The following is a 25,820-nucleotide window of genomic DNA, read 5'->3' on the forward strand; positions in this document are numbered from 1 at the left end:
CTAATATTCCCCGTTGTTTTGGGGAAGACATCTGTACCGAAGAATATTGAACATTCGGATAAGTGCCTATACAGTTATAACCGAATAATTATAGCACGACTACTTCTGGACGACAACGATCGAAAGTAATATTGACGAAATGGTAAGAATAAGAAATATATATATATATATATATATATATATATATATATATATATATATATATATATATATATATATATATAATGTCGGACCGGTAGGTCTAGAGATAAAGTGCATGCCTGGAAACCTAAAGGCCGCGGGATCGGATCTCGGTCGGAGCAAGAATGGCTCACTCTTACGAGCTGCATTCAAGTTCTAAGGCCTCCGATTTTTTTTCTCATTAACTACTCACCCGAAATCGATGAAACTGGCGTTACTTCTCGACGTAATCGCCCTGCAGACGTACACATTTTTCACAATGCTGGCGCCATGATTCCATGGCAGCGGCGAAGGCTTCTTTAGGAGTCTGTTTTGACCACTGGAAAATCGCTGAGGTAATAGCAGCACGGCTGGTGAATGTGCGGCCACGGAGAGTGTCTTTCATTGTTGGAAAAAGCCAAAAGTCACTAGGAGCCAGGTCAGGTGAGTAGGGAGCATGAGGAATCAGTTCAGAGTTGTTATCACGAAGAAACTGTTGCGTAACGTTAGCTCGATGTGCGGGTGCGTTGTCTTGGTGAAACAGCACACGCGCAGCCCATCCCGGACGTTTTTGTTGCAGTGCAGGAAGGAATTTGTTCTTCAAAACATTTTCGTAGGATGCCCCTGTTACCGTAGTGCCCTTTGGAACGCAATGTGTAAGGATTACGCCCTCGCTGTCCCACAACATGGACACCATCATTTTTTCAGCACTGGCGGTTACCCGAAATTTTTTTGGTGGCGGTGAATCCGTGTGCTTCCATTGAGCTGACTGGCGCTTTGTTTCTGGATTGAAAAATGGCATCCACGTCTCACCCATTGTCACAACCGACGAATAGAAAGTCACATTCATGCTGTCGTTGCGCGTCAACATTGCTTGGCAACATGCCACACGGGCAGCCATGTGGTCGTCCGTCAGGATTCGTGGCACCCACCTGGATGACACTTTTCGCATTTTCAGGTCGTCATGCAGGATTGTGTGCACAGAATACACAGAAATGCCAACTCTGGAGCGATCTGTTCAACAGTCATTCGGCGATCCCCCAAAAGAATTCTCTTCACTTTCTTGATCATGTCGTCAGACCGGCTTGTGCGAGCCCGAGGTTGTTTCGGTTTGTTATCACATGATGTTCTGCCGTCATTAAACTGTCGCACCCACGAACGCACTTTCGAAACATCCATAACTCCATCACCACATGTCTCCTTCAACTGTCGATGAATTTCAATTGGTTTGACAACACACAAATTCAGAAAACGAATGATTGCATGCTGTTCAAGTAAGGAAAACGTCGCCATTTTAAGTATTAAAACAGTTCTAATTCTCGCCGCTGGCGGTAAAATTCCATCTTCCGTACGGTGCTGCCATCTCTGGGACGTATTGACAATGAACGCGGCCTCATTTTAAAACAATGCGCATGTTTCTATCTCTTTCCAGCCCGGACAAAAAAAAAATCGGAGGCCTTAGAACTTGTATGCACCTCGTACTTCTAAACCAGCATTCAACCCTCAACAATGTGAAAATTCTCCAGAAACACACGTTCTTCGGATTCCACTTTAAACTTAAAATCCCTTTTTCCAAGTTCGGAAACTGCCGTAGTTGAACGACATTGAAGTCGCTGAAGTGGTATCAAATAGAAAGACTTATACTGGGTGTAAATTTTAAGTTGACAAACCAGATTAACTCGAAAAAAGAAGCTTCACACGAAAATATGTGTACAACACAAAGTTAATTATTTTTGAGAGGAACATCTGCTGGTGCTAAACTTAGCCCGCCATCCCAGGCCCCTGTGTATGGGGCGGGAGGCAACTTCAAAATTTCAAGTGGGAAACCCCATTTTTATTGCATAATCAGATTCTACATAGTAAATTACGTACAATTTGTCTTAAGCACTTGTTTTGATTCTTGGTAGTTGGCGCTGTATTTCAAGAAAATCCATGTTCTCATTCTTGCGTGTAAAATGGTTACGGACAAATAAAAAATGCTTATTTACTTCGTAAATATTGATTCACTTAAACTACAACTCTCTCTCTCTCTCTCTCTCTCTCTCCATACGGTGGGGTTCGAGAGAGAGGCATTCGGGTTTTACAAATGGTGACCCAGATATTAATATTTATTATAAAAAAATAGGTTCTTGAATCAGTTAGCTTTTTAGTTAATGAGTTCACTCGTTAGTAAGTAGGATGTTTGGTTGGGTAGTTAGCTAGTCAGATGATTTGTTTGATAATTAAAAGCCTCATGACCACGAAACAAAGAAAACTTAAACGAATCTCCGGCAAAAATTAATATTTGGGTCAACATTTGTAAAACTCTAATTCCTCTCTCTCAGATCCCACCCTATGGGATGAGAGGGAGACTTTTAGTTTTAGTGAATCAAAATTTACGAAGTAAATAAGTATTTTTTATTTATCTGCAACCGTTTTCCACGCAAAAACAAGAACATGAGTTTTATTGAATTACAGCGCCAACTACAATGAATCAAAAGAAATGTTTAATAAAAATGTAAGTAGTTTTTATGCATAATTCGATTTTGCAATTAAAAATTTGGTTCCTATTTGAAATTTTAAAGTTGCCTCCCGCCCCACCCCCAGGGGCCTAAGGTGGCGAGCTAATTTTAGCACCAGCAGCTGTCCCCATCGAAAATAATAAACTTGGGATTCTACACATTTTTTCGTGTGAACCTTAATTTTGGAGATATTCTCGTTTGTCAACTTAAAATTGACACCCTGTATAATGCCAATGAGCCATACGAAAGTATTATAGTTACGTATATAATGATTAAGTTTGCACGGAACCCTCAGAGGAGGAGTCACATCCGCAACTGTCCGGCTTTTTATTTTAAATCTGGCCGCTCGAGAAAGATTTTAATTGAGAGGTGTCGATAGAGATGCCAATACGGAAAATAGGACTCAAGCCACAGTATTATGTTTAACTGTAACTGCCACGTTAAGCTAATAGGTGCAGTAACACGCAGAAGCGGGCCACAATATGCAGCGTTAGTGTTAATCGCACAAGGTGCGGTGGAGAGCATCCGTGACGTTTGGAAAGGAGGAGAGAGGAACTGCCAAACTGAAGGACCACGCCATTTTGTTGGCCATTCACAATTCTGGTGGCATTGCACTATTTTCTGATGCATGCCAGATGGTATACCTTCGTCGATAATACCCTTGAACCGTGAGTATTGTGGGATATCTGTGTCATTTATCTTCTTCATGATGCTCTAGTTTTAGACAAATGTCGCACTGATCGAAATGAAATATATTACATCATAACCACCTTGAGCCAATGTTACCAAAATAATACTCGAGTATTTCTCTGCGTGCTGATTAAAACTGCATCCTATTACGAGCTTATTTTCGATGCAGAAAAGAGCTTTTGCTGAAAATGAAGAGTGGTGTGAGTACAAGTTTGTAATTGGTTATGTCTGTTCATACGAACCGAACATGATATCATCTGCTTCCTCTTCTCAAGATGTCAGTGGAAGAAATAATGCTCTCACTTTACATAGGGTCACATAACGTTCTTGTGAAAAGTTAGTCTAGGCTTGGACAGAATGAGATGAGTTAAACACTTGCCTCAACTGATTTTAATATTGTCTGTCATATTAAAATTGTTATTTCTTACTTAGCTATAATGTAAAAAAGCACTTCATGTGTGAAACCTTGGCCCGATGTAAGAGAAGAACTTATGGACCTAATAAGATCAGGTTAAATAAATAAATGAAATATGTGACAGGAAAGCACTCAACATATAACGTGCTGTGGGTCGAATGTGGCTGGAAGCTGACGCAACGGTATTACTCTCACTGTGCTGAGGCCTCTTTCGATCGGAGCTGCACTATGATACCGTTATGTATAGCAATTCTGAAATGTATGGCTATGTCCTGAACAAAACTAATCCTGAACAAAACTGACACCTGCAGACCCGTTCTATTATAGTTGGTCCGGGCACTATGAAATCCATCCCGAGAAATATGTTGCTGATGAATGCCTTTCAAAATTCCTAGGTATTTATTAACCCAGAAATTGAAGAGCAGCTAAATCAACATACTAACTTCCTCAGGGATTCAGTATGTTCAGATAAATGTTCAGCGTCAGGGACACACAACAGAGAAAATAAAAACTTCAGTTAGTCTTCAGCTACCGTCAGGTAGAATGCATCATTCGGCACAGACTTGGGTACAAGATTCTCTGTTACAAACCATCCATACAGTATCAAGAAAAGCACTTATCAACTTCTCCAGCGACGAACTAAATACACTATGTGATCAAAAATATCAGTACACCTGCTTCTAAATTATTTACATGTTCGTGGCGCCCTCTATCAGTAATGCTGGAATTCAATATGGTGTTGTCCTTGATGACAGCTTCCACTAATGCAGGCACACGTTCCATCAGGTGCTGAAAGGTTTCTTGGGTAATGGCAGCCCATTCTTCACCTAGTGCTGCACTCAGAAGAGGTATCGATATCAGTCGGTGAGGCCTGGCACGAATTCTGCTTCCCGAAACGTCCCAAAGGTGTTCCGTTGGATTCAGGTCAGGACTCTGTGCAGGCCAGTCCATTACAGGGGTGTTTTTGTCGTGTATCCACTCCGACACAGGCCGTGCGTTATGAACAGGTGCTCGATCGTGTTGAAAGATGCAATCGCCATCAGCGAATTGCTCTTCAACAGTGGGAAGCAAGAAGGTGCTTGAAACACCGATGTAGGCCTGTGTTGTGATAGCACAACAGGGGTGCAAGCCCCCTCCATGAAAAACACGACCACACCATAATACCACCGCCTCTAAGCTTGACTGTTGTCATTACACACGCTGGCAGATGACGTTCACCGGGCGTTCGCCATATCCACACCCTGCCATCGGATCGCCTCATTGTCTACCGTGATTCGTCACTCCACACAACGTTTTTCCACTGTTCAATCGTCCGATGTTTACGATCCTTACTCCAAGCGAGTCGTCGTTTGACATTTACCGGCGTGATGTGTGGTTTACCAGTAGCCACTCGTATCAGCAACCGCTCGACCATGAAATCCACGTTTTCTCACCTTCCGCCTAACTGTCATAGTACTTGCAGTGGATCCTGATGCAGTTTGTAATTCCTGAGTGATGGCCTGGAAATATGTCTGCCTATTACACATTACGAACGTCTTGAACTGTCGGCGGTCTCTGTCACTCAACAGACGATGTCGGCCTGTACGCTTTTGTGCTGCACGTGTCCTTTCTCGTTTCCACTTCACTGTCACATGGGAAACAGTGGATCTAGGGATGAATAGGAGTGTGGAAATCTCGCGTACAGACGTATGACCCAAGTGACAACCAATCACCTGACCACGTTCGAAGTCCGTAAGTTACCCGGAGCGCCCCATTCTCCTCTCTCACGACGTCTAATGACTACTGAGGTCTCTGATATAGAGTACCTATCAGTAGGTGGCACCACAATGCACCTAATATGAAGAACGTATGTTTCCGGGTTGTCCGAATACTTTTGATCACATAGAGTATTATTTAGATTTTTGTCCGAGTGCTCGACAATGCGACATGTATTGACATCAGTCGATTCAAGGAACTGGATGTGCATGCTTCTCTACCACTAAAGAAACTGCAGCCGTGAACCATCTTCCCCCTAAAACCAGCTGATTTACGGTCCAGGTTTTAGCAATAAGTGAGACATAGATATATACTCTGCATAGTTTCAAAATAATATCCTGATAACGACAGATTCGAGAATCGATCGCGAAAAAAGGTAGAACAACTGTGCTGTAACCAGAAAACTAAGTATTCTCTCCAGGATTAACAGAAATTAATTTATCGTGTACCTTACATTACGTATGACTGTAACATCCCTTGATAAAAAGTTATTCTGGAATGACAGAAACAGCCGACCAGTTAGGACAGAGTAGTATCACTGATGGAATACCTTTCTTCATACCTTAACTTTCTACAGACTTCGTAAAATTTGTGACGAAAGACGCATGTGATATATGGTACCGATTCTGGGAAACCTCACATATGACGTGAGAACACAACATTGGAAGAACTGAAACTAACGTTTCCAAGATAACATCGTAATCCATGTCGAAACCTTCAAGATGACATAACACCTCAATCATAAGAATGCGAAATGCTCACGGGTGTTATCCCGATCATGTCCACAGAATGAAAGTTTTAACCTCTGCGTAGCGCGTAGATCATCCCTCTGACGTGGCAGATCTATATCACCTACTGCCTGGTATTCCCATTGAGCCAGACATCAGGCCAAACTCAGAATTTTCCTACGCTCAAGAGTCACAAACTACCTGACAGCTGTAAATTTACGTCCACATCGAATGCTAATTTCAAGAGACGGACATTCATCCCCATATTCTAAGATGTGAAGACACCGAGCTACAGCTATCGTAATACACTACTCACTCCAGAGGTCCACACCCGGTGGCTGATACCAGATAAAGATCCATCTCCATTCATTTCATGCATGGTTATTTTTGTACAGCGTTAGTTTCTTATGAGATTAGTTATCAGTTTCCAATGATGCAACCCAGAAATCTTACTCGAGAGAAATATTATTGACAATTATAAACCCCGTCAGCATAGTCATACGAAAATTTCTTTTTTGGAGTGATAAAATAAAATACGACAGGTGTCTCGAAAATTCGCTATTATCATTAGAAATGTATATGTATTTGTCAATAGTTGGCAGCCAGAGATCAAAAAAATTCAATACAAACAAATCGTTGCCACGGGAGCGTTTTAGTAAAAATTTTGATTGTCTTACTTTTTTCCGTTACTTTCCCCTACATTTCTTGTATCTAAGGCAGGTCCCTTAGGTAGAGGAATTGGACGAGTGAGGGTGTGACAGGTGCATAGGCCCGCTGACTAACACGTTCTCAGTGAGTTTTTGTTCTAATTGTAAGAATGTTCAAGCCTGAACTAATAAAAGTACCACATCCAGTCTGTGGTCATCTCTGTTTAATGAAAACACAGAGAACGCTTTATAAATCTGCAAATGAGAAGACGACGCACAGTGAACCTCTTCTTTCGCGCCACTGGCCCCTTATCTCACTTCAGCCACATTTTCACCACAGCGATCGTACTCTACATTGACTCTATATAACAGCCTATAATGGCGGATGGATTGGTATCTAGGATAAATTTCGAATCTCGGTTAAGAACAAATGGATTCCAAGTTTAAACTCATTTTAAATTTATTATTCTGTCTATCGCAAGCTTGGCGGGAAACAGAATTTTGAGAGCTTCTTTTCACATATGAATACTGCGTGTAGCGAGTGGCGCCCACAGTACACTAGCTCATGACTTTACTATGCTCCTATTGATTTTGACATTTGAGAATGTGACGGGGAAAGGAAATATCATTAACTGTTGAGTACCGGAAGGGTACCTTTTATTCAATTCTGCATTAATTCCCTTTCATATAAATGCCCTTAAGATTAACGTGGGGAGTACTCATCAACTGTAACTAACTCGATCTGGGTAGGGAGAGCAGGTATTGATCCCATCCAAAAGGTGCAAAATCATTCGCTCCACTCGTAGTGGACAGAGAGTTGCCTCCTTCCATAGGTACAAAAATTAGCACATCAAACTGGAACTATCCGCATCTTGACTGAACCCGTCCACACACAAGTATCCCACCACTGGAAGCAATCAAAGCCGTCGTTAGTATCATTTCCTCCACCTTAGTCCCTGGTGCGTTAACCAAAAGACAATTTTTGCATTTCCTACTAGCCATATGCTTACCTTGACTGAATAAACTTCACACGATGAGTTGCTGATCAAATTTAACACGCGCACACTTCATATCTCAACCATTCAATAGGAAGGGCATAGCACTATGTGATGTTCTTATGCATTAATAAGTTCACACGCAGAGTTTTTTTTTTAATTAGTTCCGACATAAGCTCTTTCGTATTACAAACACACTAAAGAACAATTTGGTTCATCAACAGCGCTGCCATGCTTCGTGGGTTGAGGAGACAATGACCATACAGCTTACTAACCATTAATAACTTTCTTGAGCAGTTTTATATTTTCACAGGAAAGCATTTCAGATTAATCAGTACACACGTGATACCTTTCATGGTAGTAGATTAATCACGAGATCGGATTTTCACTGTGGTTTCTGTGGTGTCACCGCCGGACACCACACTTGCTAGGTGGTAGCTTTAAATCGGCCGCGGTCCATTAGTATATGTCGGACCCGCGTGTCGCCACTGTCAGGATCGCAGACCGAGCGCCACCACACGGCAGGTCTCGAGAGACTTACTAGCACTCGCCCCAGTTGTACGGACGACGTTGCTAGCGACTACACGGACGAAGCCTCGCTCATTTGCCGAGCAGATAGTTAGAATAGCCTTCAGCTAAGTCCATGGCTACGACCTAGCAAGGCGCCATTAGCCTTAAATAGCAATTGATACTTATCGTATAAAGCATGTCTCATCGAGAACGATGTATACAACAAGGATGGATTAAAAGTTAAGTATTCCAGGAGCTACGTACTTTTCTTTATAGCATTCATTACGTATCCTGTTTCAGACCTATCTCTAGCCTGCGTCAGTAACGCGTGCCTTTCGGCTACTTCAAAGTGGCGTGGTTGTCTTACTACGCCACAACAGTTTCCACTTGGGGACAAACCGTTCCTTACTTTCCGAACAGCCCTTGTAGATATCCCAATTTTCAATTACTACCTGCAGAAGAACAGCGTAATTCAATATTCTACTTAACTATTTCAGTCCTCTCATTACGACGAAATTTACGGCACCCACTCTAACTGTAACCATACAGTACCACAGGCAGTGTGCGAGTGTCTAAACATGGTGACTCCAAAGACCACTCATCCATCCGGTTTGTGGAAGGGTGAACGGACATGCCATTCTGGTCAACCATATTGTGGTACTCTGCCTCTTTCACATCTTTTCCCGTTCTTCTCTATTTTCCTAGAAAGACAGAAACTCACGTTGGGAACTTCCTGGGATTTCTCACGAAGATTCTATGAAAGATCACAATTTCCAAGGAGACGACTCTCACCATGCCGTCCTTCAGCCATGCAAACTGATCAGGAATTAGCTGATGAATCAAACAAATAAGAACACTAAAGGAAATGTGAAGGAAGCTCGTCAGTAAATAATGTGAAGGGAGTTCGTGAGTAAATAAAGTAAAATAATTCCGGCATAGGTCACTGGTACTTCTGTTTCGAAGCATATAAATGACGAATGAAATAACTTCATGAGTTTCGGATCGTACAAGTGTTGATTAAAGTGGGACGTTCCTGGAATTCTTGGGGTGGGAGTCGAACACAGCAAGACCGGAGAACATGTACATGTACCTTTTGGGATTTGATAGAGGTCGAATTGTTGGCATGAGAGGCATTGGAGTATCACGTCGACAGTTTGCGCAGACAGACTGCCGTAATTCAGTGACTGCACACTGAGCGCTGAGATGATGGGCAAAAGTTAGGTAAACATAGTAGTCATGTTTTCTTCCACATACACAACTCCACGACAAAGTCTTGGAATTGTTCGACTGGCTATAACGAAGAGAGGTATGACAAGAGTCAAAATCCAGCGTATATTACACTATATCATCACGGAGTGTCGGAAGCGGATTACTAGAAGCGGGTTGACATTCAGAATTTCCATGCGCGATTTGCCTCTGACGCAGTAGCACAGTCAATGGCAACATGAGTGGTGTAGAGCTAGATTCGTCTGTGAGAACGAGTGGTATCCTGTGGTGTTCAGTGACTACTATCGCTTCTGTCTGTGGCCGTCACGTGAACGCCAACTTAACTGTAGACGTCCGTGTGGATGATCACAGTAAGCAACGGTACTCGAGATACATAATAGTGGTGTGGAGATGTACTGGATGTAACGAGGGGAGTAACTTGATAATTACTGGAATGAGGTTGAGTATCCGCTTGTTTGTGGCAGTCATGGTAAACCCTTTTGCATACCCTTCATGGCATATTTCAACAAAGTGACGTCTGGCCTCCAGAAAGGTAAAGGCACCACAACGAATAGAAATGTGTATTTGTATCCCTGTGAGTTACACGTCGTACAGATATTGATGACGCACATTATTTCCGAAAGGAATGAAAGTTTAATACCTATAATGTGATGATCATCTCTATTAATGTTGATAATTATACGACTGGTGCTTCATAATGAAACGCTTATGATCCATTTCGTTTTTCATCTTAATTACACTGAATGTGGTCACGAACACGAAACCCAATTCACTAGCCCTTTGGACCGTTCTTGCTCATTTATATACTTGTTTGTATCTGTAATAACCCATTAAAAAAGTTAAAATTTGAGAGAATCACTTACCCAATACCTCTTCTTGTGGGAGCCACTTTGAAATCATTACGTTGCTTGGTTTTCCCGGCAGAGTATCATCTTCGAATTTCCAAAGGACCCTCTGAGGCAGTTCCGAAAAAGCCGCCATCAAGGCTTTACGTGTGACTTCAGGAAGGGTGTTGCTCTTTACGTTGGAACCGAGACTGAAGTATATGAATCCATGTTTCGCTCCATCCAGGAAAGATTGTATATCCTGTAATACCAGTCACACCATTACTGCTGAATTTAGTCATTCTACAATCGCAAAGGAATGAAGTCCAGGTAGGTACGTACCTTCGGCAGCGGGTTTTGTGCTCCTTTGATATGAAGTCCTGTCATCTGTATCACATTAGGCTGCATAGGTAGCGGATAGCCAGAACAGAAATGACTGTTAGCGAGTAAAAGGCTAAGGTTGTACTGCATTATGCCTGTGCTAGGACAATCACTCCCGAAATGAGCTCTCATTACTTCGTCTTGAGACGCTACCAGTGATACGGATGTTATTCTAATATCATCCAGTACGTGATACGCATTGGTAGCTCTTTCCCAGAATGTCATGTGATCCGTGTAGCTATCCCCAATATCCGGGAAGTATGCTGGATTAATAGGGTTGCCCATCATTCGATGCAGCTGTGGGAATAACTCTGCTGACCAGAAACCTACCACTGGTGGGTGTCCCAGTATATGAACAAGGCCGAAGTAACACATGTACAAGAACATTTCCATTATCACCACATCGAATTCCCGTTGAAATCTACAACAGAACATAAGAAATCAAAGCGCCATGCAATTATTATAAAGTTTTATCAGTAATAAACATGGTATTCTGTAAAGTAATGTGTACCCTAAGTATCAGAAATCAGAGGCCAAAACACACGCAGATGGTGAGATCAACATGAAACACCTGTTGTGTAAATTCCATTTAGGAAAAAGTTTCTAATGTCCGAAACATGAAAACTAAGCCATAGAGGCTTCGCACATCGAATCAGGAAAGTCAACTACAATAGCCTCAATTACTGATGTAAATCATTATAACATTTCCTTTCACTGAGTTTTATGTACCTTGGTTTGGTATACCTATGCCTCATAGGTATCTTGACTTTTGGATTCGGCGAATGACAGACAGGATAATTCAAGTCATACTCGCAGAAACGTCAGTACATCGTTTTAGGAAACATCGATCACTCAGCACTTTTTATGTTATTGAAATGCAAAAGTTTGCAGTAGTTCATTGACGGACGCATGTAACCATGAAATGAGGATGGTGATATTGCGAGTGGAAAATACCTGTCAAAGCATAGCGTTGAGTGAACAGGAAATCGAAACCGTGTCTCCAGAGGTTTCTAATTTTACAAATAAAGCAGAATATTCACTGAAGAGGCAAAGAAATTGGTACACCTCCCTAATATCATGTAGGGCCCCCGCGAGCACGCAGAAGAGCCACAACACAACGTGGCATGAATTCGATTAATGTCTGAATCAGTTCTGGAGGGAACTGACGCCATGAATCCTGCAGGGCTGTCCATAAATCCGTAAGAGTACGAGGATATGGAGACCTCTACTGAACAGCACGCTGCAAGGCATCCCACATAAGCTCAATAATGTCCACTTCTGGTGAGTTTTGTGGCCAGTGGAAGTGTTTAAACAAATAAAAGTGTTCCTGGAGCCACATTGTAGCAATTCTGGACGTGTGGGTTGTGGCATTGTACTGTTGGAATTGGACAAGTCCGTCGGAACGCACAATGGACATGACTGGATTCCACTGATCAGACAGGATGCTTACGTGCGTCTTACCTGTCAGAGGCGTATTTAGACTTATCAGAGGTCCCATATCACTCCCACTGCACACGCCCCACACCATTACAGAGCCTCCACCATCTTGAACAGTCCCCTGCTGACATGGAGGGACCGTGGATTGATGAGGTTCACTCCGTAGCCGTACGCATCCATCCGTTAGCTACAATTTGTTACAGACTCGTCTGACCCGCGAGCATATTTCCAAAAGTCCAATGTCGGTGTCGGCGAGCCCAGGCGAGGCATAAAGATTTGTGTCACGCAATTATCAAGGTTACACCAATAGGCCTTCGGCTCCGAAAGCCCATGTAGATGATGTTTCGTTCAATGGTTCGCACACTGACGCTTGTTGACGGCCCAGCACTGAAATGTGCAACAATTTGCGGAAGGGTTGCACTTCTGTCGCGTTGAACGATTCTCCTTCTCTCTCGCTCTGGTCGTTTGTCCCGTTCTTTCAGGATCTGTTTCCGGCCGCAGCAATGACCGAGATTTGGTGTTTTACCGGATTCCTCATATTCACGGTACACTCGCGAAATGGTCGCATGGGAAAATCTCACTTCATCGCTACCTCGGAGATGCTGTGTCCCACCGCTCGTGCGCCGAGTATAACATCACGTTCGAACTCACGTAAATCCTGATTATCTGCCGTTGTAGCAGCAGTAAACGATCTAACAACTGCGCCAGACACTTCTTGTCTTATATAGGCGTTGCCGATCGCAGTGCCGTATTCTGCCTCTTTACATTTCTCTGTATTTGAATACACAGGCTCATATCAGTTTCTTTGGCACTGCAGTGTATATTACGTGTATTTCATAGTAGTGGCTAGTTATGGGCGAATAGCGTTATGTTTACCTCTAATATACGGTATTACTACACCCATCAAGATTTCATCTGTAACTGAGTGGCGTACGCATATAATTGATGTACAGGGAACCCTCGTTCAGTTCCGAGCGCTACCAAGGATTTCTTCTTGAAGGAAAATCTGAACGGGGTACACTCAGCCTCGTGATGCCGATTCAGGGAATCATATTCTCTGTTTTGGATCATCAGTCTTCTGACAGGTTTGCTACAACCCACCACGACTTTATATCGTGAACCACCCTCTTCATCTTAGAATAACATTTGCATCAAAGTCATCAATTATTAGTTTGATATAATCCAATTTCTTTCTTCCTCTACAGATTTTACCCTCTTCAGCTCCCCATACTACCTTGAAGTTTCTTTCTGTTGTCTTAAAACATATCCTATCATCCTGTCCCTTCTTATTGTCAGCGTTCTTCCAAGCTGTAATAGTGGATTTTCTTTTCTTAAAAAATGCCCGAAAGACCTTATGACAAAAAATAATTCCAATACTTCTTCAAAATTTTTGAACTTATTTCGAAATCTGAGTTCTCCTTAGATACTAAAATCTTTTAATATAAAGAAATTTTGGCAACTCTCTTCAGTAAAAACAAGTTTCAAGTAAAACGATTTGTACCAATGTTTGTATTTACGAGTATTTCTAAGATTATGATTTTCTTCCATCACATGTTGTACACCCTCATATGCTCAAATTTCGGTCATCATTGCAAAATATCCGAACTGGACAATAATCCAAGCGTAACTGTGGTTCTTTGTTTCATAAAAGTGTTACGCGTCTCCCCATAGCCATTCACAGAAATTTTTCTACGAATTGGCAAGATTCGAAACTGCCATTTTTGACATAGCTGAATCGATGAATCTAAAAACATGTCGCGCCCCAAAAACTAAATTTGATAAAAGTGCACAAAACTTTTTGGAGGTCAAAAGACTGAAAATTTATTACTTAGCTACCTGAACGGAAAGCATATTTCAACAGTACATGCGAAGTAAGTCCTTCATGTTATTAACACGAACATGGATGCCACCGAAATAGTGAGAAGCCGGTTGTTCAGCTGAGCTATTGTTTACATTTTCTGCACAATATTTAGACGGTCAACTCAGCGTCCTTCTTCAGGTGCTGCGAGTTTTGTTATTGTGTTTGCTCGCTACCTCATCCAGCCAGACTGAGCTATTGTTGGGCTCACGGCACTATTTAAAGCCGAGTTAGATTGACGTTGTCCACTGCGCCCTCTGATGCTCTTACGTTTTGTGGAGCACGCACTGATACTGCGCGAAACGCCCATTCCCTCTGCGTATTCTAACTCTGATGGATGAGATCTTCGGCGATATTTTAATAAATTATGTTTTGGACCCAAGTGTTATTTCCATTGAAATCTCCATCCTCATTTATTAGATTTTCTGATGTCTTTATTTCGATAGACTCCTCAGTTATGTTATCCCAAAAAGTTGTTGTTTGCACCACGATAATGGTCTCGTCGTATTTCATTTCATCATTATATTCGAGGCACTGCTCGGAGACAGCTGGCTTGCTTTGTTGTTATAATCGTGTGTGTCGCTGATATTCTTGGCCTCTCTCCTCCAGCCGGCCGATGTGGCCGAGCCGCTCTAGGCGCTTCAGTCTGGAACCGCACGACCGCGACGGTCGGAGTTTCGAATCCTCCCTCGGGCATGGATGTGTGTAGGTTAGTTAGGTTTTCGGAGACTCAGATCGTCTTTAACATTACGAGTAATACTTCTTACCGTAGTTGAAGGGAGGGAGATAAACTGGATGTCACGTTTCGGTACGAGTCTATCGATATTTTCAGGGTGTTGGGCCAACATAAGGCAGACATGTGACGGTGGCTGCTTTTTCTCTGTCTCAGTCTCAACCTCTTTCTCAAATGTTCTTGATTTTAAATGCATCCCCTGTTCATTTTGACGCTCTGAGTACCCACTGCGTCATAAAACCAGTCGCACGTGTTATAATTATAGGGCGAGAATATCCTTGTCTGAAAGTGTTCGACCTCTATGGACCAGAGCCCTTAGCACCGGTCCGCAGCTCGTGGTCGTGCGGTAGCGTTCTCGCTTCCCACGCCCGGGTTCCCGGGTTCGATTCCCGGCGGAGTCAGGGATTTTCTCTGCCTCGTGATGACTGGGTGTTGTGTGCTGTCCTTAGGTTAGTTAGGTTTAAGTAGTTCTAAGTTCTAGGGGACTGATGACCATAGATGTTAAGCCCCATAGTGCTCAGAGCCATTTGAACCTTAGCACCGAATTTCTTTGTGTCTGATGTTGATGGCTCCAGGGGTGGAGATAAAGATTACTGTGTGTAAATGTTCATTATACACTGTGACCTTGGTATTCATCCTTTCTGCTCTTGACTAACACATCGAGGATCATCTCTTTCAGATTTCCCCGTGAATCGATGCAAAGAATTCAAATGTTAAAGTAAGTCTGGAAACTTTTCCACTCGATGTCTTCACATCCTAATGGTGTCGTGCAATACCGATGGAAACAAGTAGGTCTCAGCTTCACTCATTGTAGTGTCTCTGCTTCAAAACGTTCCACGAATAGATTCACCACGACAGGCGATAACGAACCATCGGTTTGTTCATCATATTTTCCGCCAAACAGGATATAAGTTAATACCAGAAAAATTCTGTGAAACAATCGTCGAACTTTCTGCGATGGGTTCGAGGAATCAGAAAGTGTAATTCTCCTAAAGAGGAGAAAGTACCCTCCTATAGAGGAGCCGCAATTAATTGAGGTGGAGTTGCGAATGTGACGTTCGTATTTCCCCAAGTAATCGCTGAGAATGGGTTTCAGGTATATTGACGTCTGCATATAGGTGCGCCAATGTTATTAACTACAAGTCGTACAGGAATTCTATCCTTGCGTACCTTAGGAGGGCTATATAGTCATGAAGGCATTGCTGCTCGTAGGATCTTCATCTGTGTGTGTGAAACATAAAGCGTAGTACGTGGACAATATGCGACAGTGAATGTGGCAAATCGTACGTAACGTTGTTCAAATTGGCTGATATAATCGACTTCCAGCACCCTAGGACAGCACTAAGGTATTCCTCGTCTCTCCAGTTTGTCACCTTACTATGCAGCATGCCATCTGGGAGAGCAGAATTCGTAGCTCTGTGACTGCGTATCGTGCTGTGATGTCCACAGACTTTGAGAAGGTCCCTATCCTGGTGAGCATATTTTTCCCCCTCTTCTAGCGCGAAAACGGAATTTTCCTTTTACGACTGATGAGCTTGTGATGAAGTATAGACGTACACGCATACAGTGCAGCATGGATGTGTTCTCCCGTTCGCTTTATAATGCGTAACTCCGAGTCAGTAAGCCAGCATGTGTTTCCTAGTCCACAGACAAATGCCAACTACTGTCATGATTGCAACGCCATCAAGCAGCTCTTGTGAGAGTCTGTAATGGATGGCTGGCACATAGGTAGCTGCCATGTTTATGATGTTTTGAGGAATGGCGACGGAATTTCTGCACCAAGGTGCTCCTGAACCGAGTCCTTTCTGCGGCACAGTGAAGGCTGAACGAGAGAAACTTCATTCTGTTCTGCAAAAGTTCGCGTCCACCTTCAGTGCAGAAAAATTGCTAATCCACAGCCGTTCCAAGGAATCGCAATAATTCCAGTGAGTACAGTGACTAATAAGAAAACGCAAGATACATAGTGACTGCTAAAGTTGTAGTATTTTCCATCGTAGTTTAGTGGATTCGGAAACAATGGCTGCTAGAAATTCTAGAGAATTAATGTACATCCAGATTCCAGGAGTGGGCAAGTTCCTCTTTCTGTCCCCTCCTCTTAAGAGACACTAAAGAGTCTGCCTGAAATAAATCTTTACTTGTTACTGCAGTCGCTGTAGTCCTAGTAATCTTTGCGATATTTTTTCCTTGTCCAGTTCCACACCTGGAATTCGTGTCTGCAGATTAGCCACTGTACTACGAGAGCTGTTCATTAAAGAATGATCATAACTTTTTCTGTGGTCATAATTTCTCAGGCTAAAATTTAATCCTGTGATATTTTCTTAGCTTAATGTACAACAAACACGCCCTAGTAGTGTCCTTGTTAGAACTCCTGGTTCCTGCCTATGAGAGGCAGGCAAGGTCAGACATGTTCAGTATCGCCTACCGCTGCAATGGAGAAGGTAACAAATCTTGAGGCCTATGCAGTGTTACAGGAGGCCTATGGATGGTCTGTTCTTCCCTACAGCACAACTCGAAGGTGGTTTGAAATGTTTAAAGAGGGGAGACAATCAATTCCAAAGGAAAGTGGACCCGCTGCTCCAATTACAGCTCTTACGGAAGAAAACATCAACACTGCTGCTGTCATTGTGAGAGAGGATCAAAGAATTACCTTAAGATCACTTTCTGAAATACTGAACATTTCATTGGGTGCCACCTACACTTTGGTGCCACAAACCGTATACATGACACGTGTTTGTGTGTGATGGGCTCCACAACTGTTGATTCCAGAGCAAAAGGACATTCGCGTGCAGGTCTGCATGCAGTTACAGTTGATGTGAGAGGAAGATCCGGAGTTTCTTTCAAATGTAATCACTGCTGATGAAACTTTGCTGCATCATTTTGATACTGAGAGCAAATAACAAAGCTCAGCGTGGCAATCTCCTTCATCACCAACTGCCAGAAGAGCAAAAGTGGTTGCTTCTGCGGGACAAGTTATGGTCATCTCATTCATTGATATTCATGGAATAATTTGTCAGCATGTTGTACCTGCACACACATCAGTAACTGGACAATAATACAGGGATGTCCTGAAAACATTGCAAGTCCGTATCAGGCGCAAAAGACCATATTTCCGTGAAACAGGCTGTATGCTGCACCACTATAATATACGGCCACATATTGCCAATGTTGTAACTGAGTATCTTGCAAAAATCAACGTGAAGTGCATCCCTCACGCTCCCTATAGTCCGGGTTTAGCCCCATGTGACTCTTTTCTATTCCCCAACATGAAGAAACGGCTTCATGGGAGGCATTATCAATCATCAGAAGCAGTGGTGTACGCTGCGGAGGAAATTTTGAAGGACCTATCAAAAAATGGTTTCCAGCATGGTTTTTGATGACTGGCGGAAAAATGGGGACAAGTGCATCGCATTCGTGGGAGAATACTTTGAGAAGGACCATCAAAATTATGAATAAAGATATGCTGTCAAAAAATTATGATTATTCTTTATTGAACAGCCCTCGTACAATGTCGACAATGAGGAGATGGTGGTAGTACAGACTCTGCTTCGGTTTGTGCATTTTCATCCCCTACACTTTCACCGACTGTTGTGTTGGCCTAGCATTCTCTTGTTTCCATGTCCGAATCACTCTTTGTAGCACGCTCTTTCGTAGAAAAGGTGCTTTTCTTGCATGACTTGGAATCGTTTGACCTAAAATTATTGATAAAATTTTAAGTCTAGTTGTATCGCATTGGTTCTATAATTAAGGAATGAGTCCCCAAGTTTCGAGTGATAGGTACTACAAAACATCCTGTGCTGGCACCCGCTGAATATGGTGAACGTATTTGGAAGGATATTGGGTAGATACAACATGGCCATACATGCGTGAATGGGAAAGGTGTCAGCACTTGCATGCCTGTGCATAGTGTGGGAAGTAGGACGACAGTGATTATCAGTCATCGAGGAAAAGTGATTAAGACAGATTTTTTTCCAATTAACGGTGTGTTTGTGAATGGAAGCGACAAACAGTGACATGGCATGGCGGAGTTGTAACGGTTAGCATCTAGCAGCCAGGTGGAACGTACACGCAATTGTAACCATTTTAAAATATTCTAAGTTTGCTGAAGAGGCAAAAGACATAGGAATAGGACATGGAAGATTCCGAAACAAGCAGAGATGAAATACAGACGCGAAAGGTAAGCTAAGACTCTTACAAAACCAGGCTATAGTTACAACTAATCGTAAGACATGAAACGGAAAGAGTAGTTGTGAACGCTAACAGTATTCACTGTATATACTGAAAACATGTTGAAAGAAAAGAAAATAATTTTCACCGCGAGAATATTAAAGGTTCGAGGCTTACCGATGATACTGTGAATCTGTCAGAACCGCAAACGCCTTGGAATAGCAGCTGAAGGGAATGGGTTTATAAGATTAGCATTAACAAAAATAAAACTAGTGTAATCAGTCAAGGGTGATGTACTAAATACAGTAAACGGGTTTTGTTGTTTAGACATCAAAATAATTGATCATGGATAGAACAGAGAGGGTATTACATTCACAATCACAGTAACCGAAATTTGATACAATCAGTCAGCAATATATGTACCAGTAACTCGTTCCTAAAGGTAAGAATAGTTCTCAGGAGTGTAGCTTTGTACGGATGCGAAATGCGGACGATAAACACCTCAAAAAGAAAGAGAGCCTTTGAAATGCTGTGCTTCGAAGGACTGCTGACGACTAGGTGGATATTCTAGCAATCGAATGAGGAGGTAAAGAAGCAATTCATGCCACAACTTGACTAAAAAAAAGAGTCAGTTGACGCGAAGCATGCTAAGGTATTAAGGAACCTCCAGTCTGATAATGGAAGCAAGTGTTTATAGGGAGGCAAGGGCTTCACTATAAAAGCAAGGTCAACTGGAAGTATGTTTGTACAGTTGTGTGGACGTGGAGAGCCTATTACAGGATGAAATATGGTGGAGAGCTACGTCAAACTAAAGACTAATACGAAAATGAGAGTATACATATAACATGACAACTGGAGAAGGAGAGATTTTGGAAAGGGTTTGGCACATATGAAGGGAATGTTCTCATTTCAAGGATGCTAGTGTTAGGAGCATATCACTGACATTTAGGTAAAAAAGTGTCGTGCCAGTACTGATACAGTACGATTGTATATGAAAGTGAATTGAGTAGTAAATAAGAAAATCGAAGAAGGCAATTACATTGAAAAATGGACGCATGTTAAATTTTCTGCCTTTTGTGGAATGTGCGCTGCAATGCATGTAAAAAAGAGGTAAACATTTTGTATCGGCATTGGGTTAGGGTTACTGTCTTTCACTTTTGTTGCCTCTGAAACAGAGTTTGCGGATGATGTGGGATGATACAAGTTAAACAGAGCAGAACACTGTTACAGGGCAAGAAGAAGTGGAGAACAGCGGACAGCCAGCCGCTGAGTACTACTGAAAGTACCTCGATGTGACTAGGATAACTATAATACATAAAAGGAAACAGGTTGCTTTCTCAGACTGTGCCACTAATGTGAAACTATAAGGAACTATTTTGAACCACATTGGAAAATAAATTTCAGAACTGTAATGTTACCGCAGAGAAAGACATAACCTTTCACGATTGCAAGTGTTCTGTGTGGAGGCAGTCACTCTGAAGACTAAAAAATCATCAAATTTTTGATATCTCTAAGCATTTAACGATCGCGCTTTAACGATGAGTAAATCTTAAATGCCTTATGTTACGTTATACCATCAGCAATAGAGTATTTCTGTAAAAAAAGTTATATTACTTACTGAAGTTCTTTTATGCTTGGAGTTTTGAGCTGTGCGTCACAATCCGTCTTACCAAGTTTTATCATCATTTCCATCATTTCATGTCTAGACAGTTGAGACATTTGGTAGAAGTTGATGTCTTTCTTCCATTTGTCGTACATAAATGACATATCTATCTGAGTTACGTTTGGTGGAGGATCCTGCAACACAAAAACTGTACATAACCTTCTTTAAAGGAATATCTTAAGACGAGATTGTTATTTCGAAGACAACAACTAAAATAATATACTTCACGCTGACGCTTTTTAAAGCCACGTACTGCATATCTAGATCACAGGTGATACTATTTTAGGGAACACCATTTTTTCTGTATTATCTCTTGGTGCTCACAGAAGGTGTTTCGTTATTTCCTTCACGCCATCGTGATTGGTTTGCATACACAAAAATTAGATTAAGTTGTGATAAAGACTTACCCAATAGTAGTAAAGGTTAGTCACAACCTCTGCATCAATTATGTAACAAAACACAAACACATTTCATATTCGTTGAGCCATCTGATTCTTACAAAGCTCAGTACTGGTCTCCTTTCGACAATACCGCTTCTATGAATAAAATGACCTCCACGCAATGGCATGGTAGTGCTCGAATCAGAGCCGGTGTATATTGTGGTGAATATCATGAACTATAGCGCAGCAAACAATGTCTTCCTTAAACCTCCAAACCTACACCAACTGAAGGCAGTACTGCAGTGTTGATTATGAATAATCAGTCTCCTTGTGGACATTCACGTCGGTTGAACAAAATAACTAAAACTGAAATATTGTGACCTGAGATATACAGTGTAAGTCATGAAGCCGTAACCTGAGAAGGAATGTGGAAATGTGTCACTGTAGCGGCAGAATGTACAAGTACAACAGAAGCTACGGAAGCTCGACGTCAGAAAAAATACCTACTCTGATAAGCAAACGAAATAACTTGAAAACGGACCGATTCTTATATGCTTAGAAAAATAACGAATGAAATAAATATCAAGGACCACACAGAGGTAAAGTGGACAAAGACTGGTAGTGAAAGCGTAAGGGATACTTATGATAAAATTTTATGCGCTGATGAAATTATTTGTTGTTGAGTTGAGGCAACCCATTAGCGATTCATTAGTAACTTAAAGAGCCTATTCAGTACTACAGCAAGTGACACGGATTCAAGTATGCACGAGCGCAAAGGGAAATTTTGTTATGTTGTCACAGAGGTTCGCAAGGTATCACTAAAGATATTTTAATATTTTCTTAGTACAGGTTGTGGAATAAAGTAAAATATGTGTCAACTTGATATGCAGAATAGTAATGTTGCTTCAACGGATTTATGAAGAATTAATGTTATATATATTTCGCTGTAAATTGGAATTCCGTTGAGGGATGGATTTCTGTATTACACACGGTCACTAGCCCGCTGAAATTCATCCTAAATTCATGTAAGCTTATGAAGCGGGTGTTCTTTCGTATTCAATTGTTAAGAAGTAGGTCACCGAAAGAAAACGTCACCGAAAAAAAAACATTGAGTACTTTTGAAGACGATCTTCATGAAATATATCTCGAAACCGTAAATACGAATGAAAAGCTGGTAAATTTAACAATATAATACAGCTATATACGAGGTTTTTGGGAAGTAGGAGTACTGGGATTTAACGTCCTATGACGTCGTCGTCGTTAAGAAAGGACTGAAAGCTTGGCCTGGTGGAAGATGGGCAAGGACATCAGCAGTGCCTTTTCAAAGCAAACATCCAAGCATTAGCCTTAGGAGTTATGAGGACGTAAAAGAAACCACTAAATCAGATGGTGGTGCGGCAATTTGAACCATCGTCCTTCCACATAAGAGTTCAGTGTCTCAGCCATAGCGCCACCTCACTCTAGCATTTAGAAACAATGCATCTGATTCTGGGTGATGTGTTGCTGTGGCTGAAGGGTGAGTTAAGGATGTGACGTCGAAGACGAAACAGCAGTCAAAGCAGTAGGTGGCGTTCAGTGAGCCTGCACTGTGTCAGGTGAAGTCAGGTAGGTAATTTCTCCAGGAAAACATCAGTGGTCTAGGTAAAATACTTTAAAATTGCATGAAAATTAGTCTTAATAGCAAAAAGGGATTCATGACTGCAGAGAACTATGTTCATACTATCTATTAAATTTGGACTGTTTATCCTATTTATTTTATATTGGAGAGTACCATGATGGGTTTGATGTTTTGTATCGCAGTGTTACAATGATGTAACCTATTATTTTCCAACGCCTATTTTACTTATTATCAGGTTGATAAATTAGTCACATTTATCTCGGGGACGTGATATACAGTGCTACAGTTGTCTTTGGCAGTATTTTCACTTGCACTGCGGTCTAGAAGCTGTCTCAAATATTTGAAATACGTTTCTACATGCCTGTCCTCATGCTAATACGTTTTTAACATCCAGTCGACGTAACAGCTCTGAAATTCTCTTCCGTTGGATGGCGCATATCGTTACGTCTATGCCGTACGCTTAGGGATCATTTAAGTCGTTTAACCCCTTAGGCTGGCGCAGACGCGTCACGTGCGTTGCCTTCTGATTTAAGCATTTCTTTCTGTTATCGGAATTTAGAAGGAATAGGATCTATTAAAGGAGAGAATGAAATTTTACATTCACATAAATCCTGGTTTTAAACATGTTGCTCCACAGAACGAATTCACGCCTTATCGCGCTTACTCTACTGCCTGTTGTTGAACTTTCTTTCCGTTGTCCTTGGAAAAAGGTTTGGAAAATTCCTTGTTATAAGGCAAGCCGCATTTGGTGTAGTAGCTGCTCTTCGAACTAATGATACCTGTGGGGGACACGATGTGGCCAACTGTTCTCCGAGAATAATTATGAATGTCAGTCTACCATATTCGCCACCATGTTTTTGTACAGGACGTCTGTATTCCGACATGAACTGTGGAATAAATGTCAAAAAACCTTCCGATAATATTTTTCCGGTAGTCTTATGTTTATCTGACAGCTTTTCAACTAGGAATCGCTCTCGTCCACACCTTCCATTTTCTTGGTGTAATACGTGACTACACTTGGCTTTCGCACGATACCATTATTTGGATTTACTTCTTGAAACGTATCGTCACTGATCGTACTGTCCATCATGACATCACTCTTTTCCTTCCATTTCAACTCGATGTGTTTCTTTCTGTACGCCTTTAGGTAATGCCCGTTCCCCAGCCGTCCGGAGTGGCCGAGCGGTTCTAGCCCTGCAGTCTGGAGTCGCGCGACCGCTGCGGTCGCAGGTTCGAATCCTGCCTCGGGCATGGATGTGTTTGATGTCCTTAGGTTAGTTAGGTTTAAGTAGTTCTAAGTTCTAGGAGACTGATGACCTTAGAAGTTAAGTCCCATAGTGCTCAGAGCCATTTGAACCAACCCGTTCCCCAATTTCACGGAAGTCCTTTGTGGTTTACCGCGTTATGCCAGGAAATTCGGTGTTGCTACAATCTGTCGAGCTAAACAGAGCATCCGTTTCCATCAAGTTCACGAGAAAAGTCCAAAAGTATTCGAGGCTTACAGTCTTTTCAGGACAGACAGTCATAGTACGTGTCCATGTCAGTATTAACTATAAGGTTCCATATATTATATCCACAACAGCTTTCACACAATTAATGAAGTACATGATATTTGCAGATGAGAGGTACCATTTAGTGGATGAGGCATTATCTAACAGCATCATAACACTCTCCGGCCTCAAACTCATCATTATCGTAAGATACAAGCCACAGAAGGTAGCAGACGCATACATCCAACGAAACCACTGATACTGTGCTGGCTATGAGCGATAGTATGCGTCATGGCCACAGAAAAGGATAAAACGGATAAACTCTATCTTTACTGACATACATTTGGTGTGTATATTTCAATATAAACGGTTTCAAGATCGTCACATTCTCATCGAAATGTTGTCATTGCAAAGAATTATTTTATTATGGCCAATACTGTTTTTACTTCATTTTTAAGGAAGTCAGATATATCTATCATTATCGCTGCCCTTACTGAAGATCGAGTTTAGAGGCTTAGTGCCGTTGTCTACTGTATCGCTGAAAAGCTGAAAGATCCTTGCCGCTACGGTTTCGCGTTGGAGTGAGTCAGTCAGTGGCAAACGGCCAAGAATGACATTCGGACTGCTGCCCGAAAGTGCATACAAAAGATTAACTTTCATTATTAAATACAAACTGATAGAATAAGATGTTTTGGAGTCATGACAGTGACTGAATATTCATGGGAAACAGTTTTGTAAAGTTAACTGTGAACATTCGTCAGCTGTGAACATTTGGATGATTGTGGAGTGATATGTTTACGGCAACCATGAGTAGTACATGGCAAACTAACTCCGTTATAGGCGGTCGAGTACAAAAGATGGATGTCCGAAGGAGTCTCAAACATTAGAGTGTCACGTAACTAAGTAACTACAACTTTCTTAAAATGAACAAGATGAAAGAAACAGACAAATGCCTAGGCAGCGGCAGGGATATGGGAGTGAGAGAGAGAGTGATCGGGGCCCATAAATTTGCTGTATGTGAAATATAATTGTATTTAGACTGAGTGACTTAAGACTCCATAACAATCGTTAAATATCGTCACCGATATATGTAGGATACAATGGATAATTTGATTCAGGCATGTGTTTTATTTCAGTAGGCAGCTGCGTATGTAATGAAACAAGCCACTTTCGCTCATTCTTTGGCCACACACCTGAGTTTTCTTTCTTATTCTGCAATGTATAGGAGGGACGGGGGGGACGGGGGCTCAGTTTCACAGAGTAAGCTTCCAATGTCTTCTGGGTTTGAAGACGGATTTTTTTTCTTAAAGAATTCTTTGATGAAAACAGCAGAAACCAGTGAATATCACCCAAAACTTCCGGACTGCGGACATGAAAAATCATATCAGGGAAGTTTTCATTTGACATACATGTAAACACGTTGTTGACATTCTGAACCAGAAGATATGCGATCTGCTATAAATTTTAGTTACGAGGGTTGTCCAGAATGTAATGCACCGCATTTTTTTCTACAAGAATTCTTTATCAAACATAACGAGAATTACACATACGAAATAATGTTGTTTCATCTACGCACCCTACTTTTCCACGAAATCTCCATCCCATTCTATGGTATTCCTCCAAGGGTACCAGTCCTTGTCTTGTG

General features: G+C 41.8%; 1 protein-coding gene across 1 annotated transcript in view; it reads right to left on the reverse strand.

The window, feature by feature from the left end:
- LOC126253021 (UDP-glucosyltransferase 2-like) overlaps positions 1-25,820 on the reverse strand; it is a 64,204-nt gene that overhangs the window by 37,522 nt on the left and 862 nt on the right. The window contains exons 2-4 of the mRNA XM_049954082.1: positions 20,643-20,821; positions 10,794-11,253; positions 10,491-10,713 (exon numbers count right to left, since the gene is read on the reverse strand). Coding sequence (XP_049810039.1) covers positions 10,491-10,713; positions 10,794-11,253; positions 20,643-20,821 — 862 coding nt within the window. The remainder of the gene's footprint in view (positions 1-10,490; positions 10,714-10,793; positions 11,254-20,642; positions 20,822-25,820) is intronic.

This window comes from Schistocerca nitens, chromosome 4, assembly GCF_023898315.1.
Source record: "Schistocerca nitens isolate TAMUIC-IGC-003100 chromosome 4, iqSchNite1.1, whole genome shotgun sequence".
In the NCBI taxonomy this organism is placed as follows: domain Eukaryota; kingdom Metazoa; phylum Arthropoda; class Insecta; order Orthoptera; family Acrididae; genus Schistocerca; species Schistocerca nitens.